This window comes from Pseudophryne corroboree, chromosome 5 (genome assembly GCF_028390025.1).
Source record: "Pseudophryne corroboree isolate aPseCor3 chromosome 5, aPseCor3.hap2, whole genome shotgun sequence".
Classification (NCBI taxonomy): Eukaryota; Metazoa; Chordata; class Amphibia; order Anura; family Myobatrachidae; genus Pseudophryne; species Pseudophryne corroboree.
The window spans coordinates 377,254,295-377,269,929 of NC_086448.1; the positions used below are offsets into that span (position 1 = coordinate 377,254,295).

The 15,635-nt window shown below is 48.3% G+C and overlaps 1 protein-coding gene across 3 annotated transcripts in view; it reads left to right on the top strand.

Moving 5' to 3' along the window:
• Window positions 1-15,635, top strand: part of CLPTM1L (CLPTM1 like) — a 269,603-nt gene that overhangs the window by 25,882 nt on the left and 228,086 nt on the right. For all 3 annotated transcript variants that reach the window (XM_063922687.1, XM_063922689.1, XM_063922688.1), the window contains exon 2: window positions 15,364-15,591. In XM_063922687.1, the coding sequence (XP_063778757.1) occupies window positions 15,427-15,591 (165 nt within the window). In that variant the 5' untranslated portion in view covers window positions 15,364-15,426. The remainder of the gene's footprint in view (window positions 1-15,363; window positions 15,592-15,635) is intronic.

Below are 15,635 nucleotides of genomic sequence, written 5' to 3' on the forward strand. Positions count from 1 at the left end.
CTGAGAAATCGGGCCATTCAAGTGCAGTCGGACAATGTAACGAAAGTGGCTTACATCAACCAATAGGGTGGAACGAAGAGCAGAGCTGCAATGTCAGAGGTAACCAGAATCACGCTCTGGGCAGGAAAACACGCGTTGGCGCTGTCATCAATCTTCATTCCGGGAGTAGACAACTGGGAAGCGGACTTCCTCTGCAGAAACTATCTCCATCCAGGAGAGTGGGGACTCCATCCGGAGGTATTCACGGAGGTAACAGATCTTTGGGGTGTACCTCAAATCGACATGCTGGCCTTTCGTCTCAACAAGAAGTTTTGGCTATATTGTTCCAGGTTGAGGGACCCGCAAGCACTTGCGGTGGACGCCCTGGTGACTGTGGGTTTTCCAGTCGGTGTACGTGTTTCCACCACTCCCACTCGTTCCAAGAGTGCTAATGCTCATAAGGAGAACAAGGGTTCAAGCGATCTTCATTGTTCCAGACTGGCCAAGAAGGTCTCTATACGCGGATCTTCTGGATCTACTGCTAGAAGAGCCGAGGCCTCTTCCTCTTCAGGAGGACCTGCTGCAGCAGGGGCCGTTCGCCTATCAAGACTTACCGCAGCTGCGTTGAACGCCAGATACTAGCTCGTAAGGGCATTCCGAACAAGGTTATTCCTACCCTGATACAGGCTAGGAAAGGCGTTGCGTCTAAACATTACCATCGTATTTGGAAAAAATATGTATCTTGGTGTGAGTCCAAGAAGTTTCCTAAGGTGGAGTTTCAAATGGGACATTTTCTCCTGTTCATGCAAGCAGGTGTGGATATGGGCCTGAGGTTGGGATCCGTGAAGGTCCAAATTTCGGCCCTATCCATTTTCAACCAGAAACAGTTGGCTGCCCTCCCTGAGGTTCAGACTTTTTTGAAGGGAGTTCTGCACATCCATCCTCCCTTTGTGCCACCTACGGCACCCTGGGATCTTAACGTGGTGTTGCAGTTCCTCCAGTCGTACTGGTTTGAGCCTCTACAGGAGGTTGAGGTAAAGTTTCTCATGTGGAAGGCTGTCACTTTGTTGGTCTTAGCTTTTGCTAGACGTGAGTCGGAGTTGGGGGCTTTGTCCTGTAGAAGCCCATACTTGATCTTCCGTGAAGATAGGGCTGAGCATGCGTATTATATGGCGGGAATGCCGTGTCCTACATTGGTTAAGGCCCACTCTACTCCTAAGGTGGATTCTTCCTGTGGCGGCTGCCCAGGGTGACTCTGCTTTGCAGCTTTGCCGAGCGGCTACTTGGTCTGGGTCGAACACGTTTGCAAAGTTCTACAAGTTGGATACTTTGGCCTCCGAGGACCTTAAGTTTGGTCAATCAGTTCTGCAGGAGCCTCCGCGCTCTCCCTACCATTCTGGGAGCTTTGGTACATCCCCATGATACTGATGTGGACTCCAGCATCCTCTAGAACAAGCGAAAATAGGGTTTTGGTTACCTACCGGTAAATCCTTTTCTCGTAGTCCGTAGAGGATGCTGGGCGCCTGCCCAGCGCTTGGTTTTTCTGCTGTCGTTATTTGGTTCAGTACAACTTCGTTTTAGTTGAATACTGCATTGTTACTTGGTAAGTAATGTTTCAGCGTTTGCCGAGTTTCAAGGTGTGAGCTGGTGTAAATCTCGCCACTATCTGTGTAAAATCCTTCTCTCGAAGATGTCAGTCTCCACGGGCACAGTTTCTAGACTGAGTCTGGTAGAAGGGGCATAGAGGGAGGAGCCAGCTCACACTGTCAAACTCTTAAAGTGCCAATGGCTCATGGTGGACGCGTCTATACCCCCATAGTACTAATGTGTACCACAGCATCCTCTACGGACTACGAGAAAAGGATTTACCGGTAGGTAACCAAAATCCTATTTTTACCTCACCAGCTCAGATTTTGATCAAATTTGGTATATGGAGAGTATATATGTAGTCTAAGAAAAATACATTTTTTTATCTCATGCTGGTTCCAAAATATGGCTTTGTAAAGTTTTGAAAAAAACCTGTCAAAAACGCACAACCAGCATATTTTTTAAATTGCCATAGCAGCTCTTAATTAAGATATAGAGGTGGGAGTGGTGTCATTTTACTGTGTTTCGTATGCCCTTTCCTATGATATACAACATAATAGGCTTTGTGAGGAAAAACTTTTTCCAAATCCAAACTGAAATTTTTGATCCTGATTATCTCAAAGTGCGTCGACAAAAAATGTCAGGAAATAGTCTATATTAATGTTAAATGGTTGTCAAAATTTAAAAGTGTGAGGATAATGGGTTCATTGTTAAAAAATAATTTGAAAGCAAGGAAGTTTATTAAATAATGCTGGGTGTATTATAAGTAGTAATAGGTAATAATATAGTTGATGGCTTCATTAGTTGAATAGAAATACTTGACATACTTAGCTGAAGATAGTTTGACAATGCTTCAGTGGTTTTAAAGTGTCATCAGGACACTCCATTTGCCTGCTGTCGACATTCCGGCAGTCAGGATACCGACGCTTGAATCTCAACAGCCGGAATACCAGCGCACAGGGGCTATTTCCACTCTTGGGTGTTCATGACACCCATAGAGTGGGAACAGATCTTGTACCGAGCCTGCAATGGGACTCGTAGCGCTCGTCCCGTTGCCTGCATTCTGGCTGTAGGGATACTGACAGCCGGCATACCGTCTGCTGATAATACATATGTTTTGCATCGGGAGACATAACCTAAATTCATCCAGTTGGAGTCGACTTTGCATAATATTGCTTTCCACCAAAATCCCGGGGCCCATACTACTTATATACTCTACATATACCAAATGTGAACAAAATCTTAGCTGATGAGGTAACATTTTAACAAAATCTGTTTATTTGACACAGAATGACCCATGGGCTAGAATGAAAACACCATTCAAATAGCTTTCAGCTACCCTTTAAATCACTACCTCTTAACTCAATTTCCAATTGCTCGCAGGTCGAAGTCACAGGATAACGCCATATTGCCACCAACAAAGTAAACTTTGTGCTATGAATGTTTGGTATATGTTGAGAATTACTGAGTTCATTTATCAGGCACTGGTGTTTGAGGCTAAAAAATTTATTTCACACTGCTAGCACATGCTAGCTACTGTTTTACAGCAATGCAGATAAAGACCAACTGCATTTAAATGTTTTTTCTCTAACGTCCTAGCGCAGGCATGTCCAAACTGCGGCCCTCCAGCTGTTGAGAAACTACACATCCCAGCATGCCCTGACACAACTTTAGCATTCTCTGACAGAAAAACTGTGTCAGGGCATGCTGGGATATGTAGTTTCACAACAGCTGGAGGGCCGCAGTTTGGACATGCCTGTCCTAGCGGATGTTGGGGTCCACATAAGTACCATGGGGTATAGACGGGTCCACTAGGAGCCACTGGCACTTTAAGAGATTAAGAGTGTGGGCTGGCTCCTCCCTCTATGCCCCTCCTACCAGACTCAGTTTAGAAAATGTGACCGACGGAGCCAGTCGCAGCTAGGGGAGCTCCTAGGAGTTTTCCTGGTTTTCTTATTTTTATTAGTTAGGCACAGGGAGCCTGCTGGCAACAGCCTCCCTGCTTCGTGGGACTTCGGGGGGAGTAGTGTCCAACCCTGAGAGGTTATTGGCCACTATCTCCGCTAACAGGACACTGAGCTCCTGAGGGTGATTATCATTAGCCGCCCCAGGCTACCACTCACTCCTGCAGCATGCCGCCACCCCCTAACAGAGCCAGAAGATTCTGGTGGTGAGTGTGTCACCGGTGACCCGACAAGCGGGGAGCCGGTGTGGATGGCGGCAACAGGGTAGGAGCGCAGTACTAACTGCGCTCCGGAGTGCTCAGCGGTACATCAGTGTGGCGCCAGGAGGGGTGCCCTGAGCCAGCGACGTTAATACCCTACACTGGTCACTAAAAGGGCTTTCAGGGACCTCGGTAAAGCCGATTGCTAAAATCCTCTGGCCAGTATAAAATTTGAAAGTGCGGGAAGACGCGCCATCATCAGGGGGCATAGCTTTTCCTCCGAGCGGATCTAGCAGCGTTCAGTGCCATTTTCCTTCCTGCAGATCAAGCTACAGAGACACTGACAGGGAGTTCTGTCCCTCCACACAACTCCAGCTATCCTGTGCGGTACCAGGGGGTTGTAGAAGGACGGGGAGGCTGTGTATTTACTGTGTAGCCTATTAAGGTACACAGTCAGCGCCAGGTATTTCTGTTATAACTACCTAGTGAAACGCTGTGTGTGTGTGTGTGTGTGTGTGTGTGTGTGTGTGTGTGTGCTGGCTCCAAGCTCTGTGTTTCTCTGAAGGTACTTGGTGGGGAAACTGTGTCTGACATTTTCCTGTGTGTGTGTGGGTGTATGCTTTCTTACATAGCCATGTCCAGGGACTCTGTGTCTTATGCAGCAGAGGATATTTCTTCTCCAGAGGAATCCATTCCATGTACACAGGAATGTAATGTCTTGTCTCAAATCCCTATTACTGAGCCAGAATGGCTCACCTCTATTAAGGGAATGATCTCCCAGATCTCTACTAGGGTAGCTCATACTGAGACTGAAACTCGGGTTTTAAAGAATTCTATGGCAGTTTGGTCAGGTTCTGTTACTATTCCTTCAAAAACCCCTAGCATTTACCCACAGAAACGTGCACTTGCCCAGATTATGCAAGATGAAACGGATACCGACTCTGACACGGCAGACGGTGATGGGGATGTGCTGAGGGGGGTGGCATCCCTGGCAAAGGGAGACCATTAGAGATGTGTTAAACATTACTGACACAACGCCTGAGCATGTTGAGGAGGTTTGCGTCACAGACAATAAGATAGCCTCTCTAACCTTCCCTGCGTCTAAAGAATTAAACGCTTTATTTTAAAAATCCTGGGAAACCCCAGAGAAAAAATTCCAGATCCCCAAGAGGGTTCTGGTTGCTTTTCCTTTCCCTGAGGAGGATAGAAAAAGATGGGAAAACCCGCCCATAGTTGACGCATCTGTCTCCAGACTGTCAAAAAAGGTGGTTTACCTGTCCCTGGTTCTACCGCGTTAAAAGAACCGGCTGATCGTAAGATTGACACTACACTCAATTCTATATACACTGCATCAGGGGTGGCCTTAAGGCCTACTATTGCCTGTGCATGGATTTCTACAGCCATAGTAAAGTGGTCAGGCACGTTACTAGAGGATTTGGATACAATGGATAGAAGTGACATTGAACTGTTTTTACGTAACATACAGGATTCTCCTGGGTTCATGGTGGAGTCCATGAAGGACCTGGGTACGCTGAATGCAAGGATATCCTCCATGTCAGTCTCAGCTTGCAGGGGACTATGGCTACGCCAATGGTCTGCAGATGCGGAATCCAGGAGAACCTACCCTACACAGGTCAGGCTCTCTTTGGGGAAGCGTTGGATGCATGGATTTCCACGGCAACCGCGGGTAAGTCGCCTTTTCTTCCCTGAGCTACGCCTTCTGCAAAGAAACCCTTTTCTTCCTCCGCATCACTGTCCTTTCGGTCTGAAAGACAGGAGGCTAAGACAAAAAAGTCCAAGCCTCCTACCACCTTCTTTAGAGGTGGGCGGGCAAAATCCAAAAAGCCTGCAACTGCAGGTTCCCAGGACGAGAAGCCTGCTTCTGGTACCTCAAAATTCTCAGCATGACGGTGGACCACACAGCCTAGAGGACGGGCTGGTGGGGCAAGACTCAGACGTTTCAGCCATGTCTGGGTGTCGTCCGGCCTAGATCCCTGGGTACAGGATATTGTGTACCAGGGGTACAGACTGGAGTTTCAAGACACCCCCGCCTCACTGATTCTTCAAATCAGGCTTACCAGCTTTGCTGACAGACAAGGCTATCCTACAGGAAGCCATCCAAAAATTGGAAAAGTCAGAGGTCATTGTTCCAGTTCCACCTCATATGCAAAACATGGGTTACTATTCAAACCTTTTCGTGGTACCAAAACCGGATGGTTTGGTCAGACCGATTTTGAACTTGAAATCACTAAACCCTTATCTAGGGGAGTTCAAGTTCAAAATGGAGTCTCTGAGAGCGGTGATCTCAGGTCTGGAGGAGGGGGAGTTTCTGGTATCCCTGGAAATCAAGGATGCGTACTTCCACATTCCGATTTGGCCCCTGCACCAGGCTTATCTCAGTCACTATCCATTTCAGGTACTGCCATACGGTCTCTCCACAGCACCGAGGGTGTTCACCAAGGTGATGGCAGAGATTATGGTTCTCCTCCGCAGACAGGGAGTGAACATAATTCCATATCTGGCCGATCTGCTGATAAAGGCATCGTCCAGGGAGAAGCTGTTGCAGTCCATTGCTCTCGTGACTCGTCTACTCAGGGACCATGGTTGGATCATAAACCTTCCAAAGTCGCATTTGGAGCCGACAAGGAGATGGTCTGTCTTTCCTGGGGATGATCCTCGATACGAAAGTGCAGAGGGTGTTTCTACCGGTGGAGAAATCGTTGGTGATACAAACAATGTTCCGGGATGTCCTGAAGCCAGCCCGGGTATCGATTTATCAGTGCATTTTCCTTCTGGGGAAGATGGTTGCCTCTTACAAGGCTCTACAGTTCGGAAGATCTCATGCTCGATCCTTCCAACTGGATCTCCTAGACAAGTGGTCGGGTTCTCATCTACATATGCACCTGAGGATACGTCTGTTGCCGAAAGCAAGGATTTCACTCCTCTGGTGGCTACAAATGCCTCACCTTCTGGAGGGCCGCAGGTTCGGGATTCAGGATTGGATCCTTCTAACCACGGATGCAAGCCTCCGGGGATGGGGCGCAGTCACTCAAGGGGAAACCTTCCAAGGAAGGTGGTCAAATCTAGAACCTAGTCTTCCAATAAACATTCTGGAACTAAGAGCCGTTTACAACGGTCTTCTCCAAACGACACATCTTCTGCGAGATCGGACCATTCAAATACAGTCGGACAATGTGACGACGGTTGCCTACATAAACCGACAGGGCGTAACGAAGAGCAGAGCTGCAATTTCAGAGGTAACCAGAATCATCCTCTGGGCAGAAAAGCACGCGGTGGCACTGTCAGCAATTTTCATTACGGGAGTGGACAACCGGGAAGCGGACTTCCTCAGCAGACACGATCTCCATCCAGGAGAATGGGGCCCCCATCCGGAGGTGTTCACGGAGGTAACAGATCTTTGGGGTGTACCTCAAATAGACATGATGGCCTCCCGTCTCAACAAGAAGCTTCGGAGGTATTGTTCCAGGTCAAGAGACCTGCAAGCAGTGGCGGTGGACACCCTGGTAGCTTCGTGGGTGTTCCAGTTGGTGTACGTGTTTTCTCCACTTCCACTCATTCCAAGGATTCTAAAGCTCATAAGGAGAACAAGAGTTCAGGCAATCCTCATTGCTCCGGACTGGCCAAGAAGGGCTTGGTACGCGGATCTTCTGGATCTACTGTTGGAAGATCCGAGGCCTCTTCCTCTTCGGGTGGATTTGCTGCAGCAGGGGCCGTTTGCTTATCAAGACTTACCGTGGCTACGTTTGACGGCATGGAGGTTGAACGCCAGATATTAGCTCGGAAGGGCATTCCGAACAAGGTTATTCCTACCCTGATACAGGCTAGGAAAAGAGTAACGTCTACACATTACCATCGCATTTGGAAAAAGTATGTATCTTGGTGTGAATCCAAGAAGTTTCCTACGGTGGAGTTTCAACTAGGACGGTTTTTCCTCTTCCTGCAAGCAGATGTGGATATGGGCCTGAGGTTGGGATCCGTGAAGGTCCAGATTTCGGCCCTATCCATTTTCTTCCAGAAACAGCTGGCTTCCCTCCCTGAGGTTCAGACTTTCTTGAAAGGGGTTCTGCATATCCAGCCTCCCTTTGTGCCGCCTACGGTACCCTGGGATCTTAACGTGGTGTTACAGTTCCTCCAATCGGATTGGTTCGAGCCTCTACAGGAGGTTGAGCACAAGTTTCTCGCGTGGAAGGCTATCACTTTGTTGGCCTTAGCTTCTGCTAGACGTGTGTCGAATTTGGGGGCTTTGTCTTGTAAAAGCCCCTACTTGGTCTTCCATGAAGATAGAGCTGAGCTTCGGACACATCAGCAGTTCCTTCCGAAGGTTGTGTCGGCATTTCATATCAACCAACCTATTGTGGTGCCAGTTGCTACTGATTCCGCAGTGTCATCAAAGTCCTTGGATGTTGTAAGGGCTCTGGAAATCTATGTGAGGAGGACTGCTTGTCACAGAAAATCGAACTCTCTGTTTGTTCTATATGATCCCAAGAAACTTGGGTATCCTGCTTCTAAGCAGACAATCTCTCGCTGGTTTAGGTTCACTATTCAGCGTGCATATTCTACGGCAGGATTGCCATGTCCAAAATCTGTTAAGGCCCACTCTACTCGCAAGGTGGGTTCTTCCTGGGCGGCTGCCCGGGGTGTCTCAGCTTTACAGCATTGCCGAGCGGCTACTTGGTCTGGGTTGAACACGTTTGCTAAGTACTACAAGTTGGATACTTTGGCCTCTTAGGACTTAAAGTTTGGTCAATCAGTTCTGCAGGAGCCTCCGCGCTCTCCCTCCCGTTCTAAGAGATTTGGTACATCCCCATGGTACAAATGTGGACCCCAGCATCCTCTAGGACGATAGAGAAAATAGGATTTTAATTACCTACTGGTAAATCCTTTTCTCGTAGTCCGCTTTGTTATCCTGCAGTGGTTACTTGGTTCAGTACTGCTTTGTTCCTAGTTAAGTACTGCGTTATTACTTGGTTCAGTAATGTTGTTCAGCTGTTGCTGAGTTTTCAAGCTAGTTAGCTTGGTTTGCCTTGTTTGTGTGAGCTGGTGTGAATCTCGCCACTATCTGTGTAAAATCCTTCTCTCAAAGTTGTCCGTCTCCTCGGGCACAGTTTCTAGGCTGTCTGGTAGGAGGGGCATAGAGGGAGGAGCTAGCCCACACTGTTAAACACTTAAAGTGCCAGTGACTCCTAGTGGACCCGTCTATACCCCATGGTACTAATGTGGACCCCAGCATCCTCTACGGACTACGAGAAAAGGATTTACCGGTAGGCAATTAAAATCCTATTTTTACATCCCAATTTGCATGCCGTAAAATAAGAATTTACTCACCGGTAATTCTATTTCTCGTAGTCCGTAGTGGATGCTGGGAACTCCGTAAGGACCATGGGGAATAGCGGGCTCCGAAGGAGGCTGGGCACTCTAGAAAGATCTTAGACTACCTGGTGTGCACTGGCTCCTCCCACCATGACCCTCCTCCAAGCCTCAGTTAGGTACTGTGCCCGGACGAGCGTACACAATAAGGAAGGCTTTTGAATCCCGGGTAAGACTCATACCAGCCACACCAATCACACCGTACAACTCGTGATATGAAACACAGTTAACAGTATGAAACAATAGAGCCTCTCAACAGATGGCTCAACAATAACCCGATTTAGTTAACAATAACTATGTACAAGTATTGCAGATAAACCGCACTTGGGATGGGCGCCCAGCATCCACTACGGACTACGAGAAATAGAATTACCGGTGAGTAAATTCTTATTTTCTCTAACGTCCTAGTGGATGCTGGGAACTCCGTCAGGACCATGGGGATTATACCAAAGCTCCCAAACGGGCGGGAGAGTGCGGATGACTCTGCAGCACTGAATGAGAGAACTCCAGGTCCTCCTCAGCCAGGGTATCAAATTTGTAGAATTTTGCAAACGTGTTTGCCCCTGACCAAGTAGCTGCTCGGCAAAGTTGTAAAGCCGAGACCTCTCGGGCAGCCGCCCAAGATGAGCCCACCTTCCTTGTGGAATGGGCATTGACAGATTTTGGCTGTGGCAGGCCTGCCACAGTATGTGCAAGCTGAATTGTACTACAAATCCAACGAGCAATAGTCTGCTTAGAAGCAGGAGCACCCAACTTGTTAGGTGCATACAGGATAAACAGCGAGTCAGATTTTCTGACTCTAGCCGTTCTGGAAACATATATTTTCAGTGCCCTGACAACGTCTAGCAACTTGGAGTCCTCCAAGTCCCTAGTAGCCTAGGCACCACAATAGGCTGGTTCAGGTGAAACGCTGACACCACCTTTGGGAGAAACTGGGGACGAGTCCTCAATTCTGCCCTATCCATATGGAAAATCAAATAAGGGCTTTTACAAGACAAAGCCGCCAACTTTGATACTCGCCTGGCAGAAGCCAAGGCCAATAACATAACCACCTTCCACGTGAGATATTTCAGATCCACGGTTTTTAGTGGTTCAAACCAATGTGATTTTAAGAAACTCAACACCACGTTGAGATCCCAAGGTGCCACAGGAGGCACAAACGGGGGCTGACTCTGCAGCACTCCTTTTATAAATGTCTGAACTTCAGGTACTGAAGCTAGTTCTTTTTGAAAGAAAATCGACAGAGCCGAGATCTGTACCTTAATGGAACCCAATTTAAGGCCCATAGTCACTCCTGCTTGCAGGAAATGCAGAAATCGACCCAGTTGAAATTCCTCTGTTGGGGCCCTTTCGGCCTCACACCATGCAACATATTTTCGCCATATGTGGTGATAATGAGTTGCTGTAACCTCTTTCCTGGCTTTAGTAAGCGTAGGAATGACTTCCTCCGGAATGCCCTTTTCCTTCAGGATCCGGCGTTCAACCGCCATGCCGACAAATGCAGCCGCGGTAAGTCTTGGAACAGACAGGGCCCCTGCTGCCGCAGGTCCTGTCTGAGTGGCAGAGGCCATGGGTCCTCTGATATAAATTCTTGAAGTTCTGGGTACCAAGCTCTTCTTGGCCATCCACGAGTATCGTTCTTACTCCTCGCCTTCTTATTATTCTCAGTACCTTTGGTATGAGAGGCAGAGGGGAGAACACATAAACCGACTGGTACACCCATGGTGTTACCAGAGCGTCCATAGCTATCGCCTGAGGGTCCCTTGACCCGGTGCAATATCTTTTTATAGCTTTTTGTTGAGGCGGGACGCCATCATGTCCACCTGTGGCCTTTCCCAATGGTGTACAATCCTATTGGAAGACTTCTGGAGGAAGTCCCCATTCTCCCGGGTGGAGGTCGTGTCTGTTGAGAAGATCTGCTTCCCAGATGTCCACTCCGGGAATGAACACTGCTGACAGTGCTAACACATGATTTTCCGCCTATCGGAGAATCCTTGTGGCTTCTGCCATCGCCATCCTGCTTCTTGTGCCGCCCTGTTGGTTTACATGGGCGACTGCCGTGATGTTGTCTGATTGGATCAGTACCGGCTGGTTTTGAAGCAGAGGCCTTGCCGGCCTCAGGGCATTGTAAATGGCCCTCAGGTCCAGAATATTTATGTGTAGGGAAATAACCTGACTTGACCAAAGTCCCTGGAAATTTCTTCCCTGTGTGACTGCCTCCCAGCCTCAAAGGCTGGAATCCATGGTCACTAGGACCTAGTCCTGTATGCCGAACCTGCGGCCCTCTTGAAAATGGGCACTCTGCAGCCACCACAGTAGAGATACCCTGGTCCTTGGAGACAGGGTTATCAGCCTATGCATCGGAAGATGCGATCCGGACCACTTGTCCAACAGGTCCCTCTGAAAAGTTCTTGTATGGAACCTGCCTAATGGGATTGCTTCGTAGGAAGCTACCATTTTTCCCAGGACTCGCGTGCAATGATGCACCGCTACCTATTTTGGCTTCAGGAGGTCTCTGACTAGAGATGACAACTCCTTGGCTTTCTCCTCCGGGAGAAACACTATTTCTGGTTTATGTCCAGAACCATCCCCAGGAACAGTAGACGTGTCATAGGAACCAGCTGTGACTTTGGACTGTTTAGAATCCAACCATGCTGTTGTAGCACTTTCCAAAATAGTGCTACCCCGACTACCAACTGCTCCTTGGACCTCGCCCTTATAACGAGATTGTCCAAGTACGGGATAATTACAACTCCCTTTTTTTTTTGAAGGAGTATCAACATCTCGGCCATTACCTTGATAAAACACCCTCGGTGCCATGTACAGTCCAAACGGCAGTGTCTGGACTTGGTAATGGTAATCCTGTACCACAAATCTGAGGTACTCCTGGCGAGGATGGTAAATGGGGACATGCAGGTAAGCATCCTTGATGTCCCAGGATACCATGTAATCCCCCTCGTCCAGGCTTGGAATAACCGCCCTGAGCGATTCCATCTTGAACTTGAATTTTTGTGTTCAAGGATTTTAAATATAAAATGGGTCACACCGAACCATGCGGTTTCGGTACCCCAACCCGTGTGGAATAGTAACCCCGTCCTTGTTGAAGTAGGGGCACCTTGAGTATTACCTGCTGGGAATACCGCTTATTAATTGCCTCTAGCACAGCCTCCCTGCCTGAGGGAGTTGTCAGCAAGGCATATTTTAGGAAACGGCTGGGGGGAGACATCTCGAATTCCAGCTTGTACCCCTGAAATACTACTTGAAAGAAACAGGGATCCACCTGTGAGCGAGCCCACTAATTGCTGAAATTTTTGAGACGGCCCCCCACCGTACCTGGCTACACCTGTGGAGCACCCGCGTCATGGTGTGGCCTCACAGGAGGCGGGGGAAGAATCTTGATTCTGGGAACAGGCTGACTGGTGCAGCTTTTTTCCCTCTACCCTTGTCTCTGTACAGAAAGGAAGCGCCATTTGACCCGCTTGCTTTTCTGAAGCCGAAAGGACTGTACCTTTGTCTGTGAGGAAACCTGAGGTAAAATTATTTCTTCCCAGCAGTTGCTGTGGATACGAGGTCCCAGAGACCATCCCCAAATAATTCCTCACCCTTATAAGGCTCTCTATGCGCTTTTTAAGTCAGCATCACCTGTCCAATGACAGGTCTCTAATACCCTCCTGACAGAATGGACATTACATTTATTTTGGATGCCAGTCGGCAAAATATCCCTCTGTGCATCCCCCATATATAAGACGACGTCTTTAATATGTTTTTATGTTTGCCAACTAGTATCCCTGTTTGACAGGGTCACCGACCACGCTGCAGCAGCACTATCTGCAGGTCTCAGTTTAGTACCTGAGTGTGTAAATACAGACTTCAGGATAGCCTCCTGTTTTTTATCAACAGGTACCTATTAAAGTGGCCGTATCCTAAGACGGCAGTGCCACCTTTTTTGACAAACGTGTGAGCGCCTTATCCACCCTAGGGGATATCTCCCAGCGTAACTTATCCACCTGGCGGGAAAAGGTACGCCATCAGTAACTTTTTATAAATTACCAGTTTCTTAACGGGGGAACCCACGCTTTCACACACTTCATTTATTCATCTGATGGGGGAACAAAACACTGCCTGTTTTTTCTCCCCAAACCTAAAACCCATTTTTAGAGGTGCTTGGGTTAAAGTCAGAAATGTATAACACATTTTTTATTGCCGGGATCACGTCACGGATGTTCCTAGTGGATTGTGTATATGTCTCCACCTTGTCGACACTGGAGTCAGACTCCGTGTCGACATCTGTATCTGCCATCTGAGAGAGCAGGCGTTTTTGAGCCCCTGATGGCCTTTGAGACGCCTGGGCAGGCGCGGGCTGCGAAGCCGGCTGTCCCACAGCTGTTGCGTCATCCACCCTTTTATGTAAGGAGTTGACACTGTCGGTTAATACCTTTCACCTATCCATCCACTCTGGTGTCGGCCCCACAGGGGGCGACATCACATATATCTGCCTCTGTTCTGTCACCATATAAGCCTCCTCATTCAACATGTCGACACAGCCGTACCGACACACCGCAGACACACAGGGAATGCTCTAAACGAGGACAGGACCCACAAAAGCCCTTTGGGGGGACAGAGTAAGAGTATGCCAGCACACACCAGAGCGCTATATATATACAGGGACTAACTGAGTTATGTCCCTAATAGCTTTTATATAATATACTGTATACAGTGCCAATTTTAATGCCCCCCCTCTCTTTTCCCTCTTACTGTACTGTAGAATTGCAGGGAAGAGCCAGGGAGCTTCCCTCCAGCCGAGCTGTGAGGGAAAAATGGCGCCAGTGTGCTGAGGAGATAGGCTCCGCCCCTTTTTCTCGGCCTATTCTCACGTTTTTTATGGAATTCTGGCAGGGGTATTTACCTCATATATAGCCCCTGGGGCCATATATTGAGGTATTTTAGCCAGCCAAGGTGTTTTTATTGCTGCCTCAGGGCGCCCCCCTCAGCGCCCTGCACCCTCAGTGACCGGAGTGTGAAGTGTGTGAGAGGAGCAATGGCGCACAGCTGCAGTGCTGTGCGCTACCTTGGTGAAGACAGAGTCTTCATGCCGCCGATTTTCCGGACCATCTTCTTGCTTCTGGCTCTGTAAGGGGGACGGCGGCGCGGCTCCGGGACCGAACATCAAGGCTGGGCCTGCGGTCGATCCCTCTGGAGCTAATGGTGTCCAGTAGCCTAAGAAGCCCAATCCGGCTGCAAGCAGGCGAGTTCGCTTCTTCTCCCCTTAGTCCCTCGCTGCAGTGAGCCTGTTGCCAGCAGGTCTCACTGAAAATAACAAATTCTAAGACTATAACTTTCTAAGAGCTCAGGAGAGCCCCTAGTGTGCATCCAACCTCGGCCGGGCACGAAATCTAACTGAGGCTTGGAGGAGGGTCATGGTGGGAGGAGCCAGTGCACACCAGGTAGTCTAAGATCTTTCTAGAGTGCCCAGCCTCCTTCGGAGCCCGCTATTCCCCATGGTCCTTACGGAGTTCCCAGCATCCACTAGGACGTTAGAGAAATTTTGTTTTGCTAAACTGTGATGTTCTCTTTTGGACAGCTTTGTCCAACCTAGGAAAGACAGGGACGAGCAGAGGGCCTATAGAGGAAGTTGCAAGGAGGTTTCTCCAGAGACACGGCCAACAGTGTAGAAACTTGATATGTAGAATGGGGAAGCGGTTAAAATACCACTAGTCGGGATCCCAGCGGTCACAATGCCAACGCCGGAATCCCGACTAGCAGTGAAATACAGACGCTGGAATACTGGTGACACTGGCTATTCTCCCTCTCTGGGTTTCCACGACACCCATAGAGGTAGAATATAACCTGTGGTGAGCGCAGCAAGGGGCTTTCTAGCGATCGGCATACTGTTGGCCAGGATGCCGCTGTATGTATACGACGGCCAGCATCTCGGCCACGGTAATTCATACTGAAACCATAGAATGAGAACCAGGATAGAGCCGTGTCCTGAAGAGCTATGCAATGCAGCATTTATAGGAGAAATGAGTGGTCGATAGTATTAATACAGCAAAGAAGAATAGATGAAATAGTGACCCACAGATAAAGTAGTGATCAAATCACTGTAATGTTGTTATTGGTGTGAATTGAAATTATAAGAGTTATGCATAATCCAATAAATGGAGTATATTTGCTTGATCTATGACTGGTAGCAGAGTGTTGAAAAAAATATGGTTTATACATTTGTTGAATTTGTTCTCTTACAGATCTTTACATTCTCTAGCGAATTTGGACACCAATTTGTTTTCCTGCAATTTCTTTCTCCACCTATGATGTTGAACAGAAGCTCCTTCACCACCCTTGTGGTTGGAGTGTTTATTGTATATGTTGTTCATACCTGCTGGGTGATGTATGGCATTGTCTACACTAAGCCCTGTGAAAGCCACAGTGACAACTGCATCAAGCCGTACTTATCCCGGAGGCCGAAGCTGCAAGTATGTGTTTATAGAAAGCGTGGTTGCATACTTTTGATAATAGT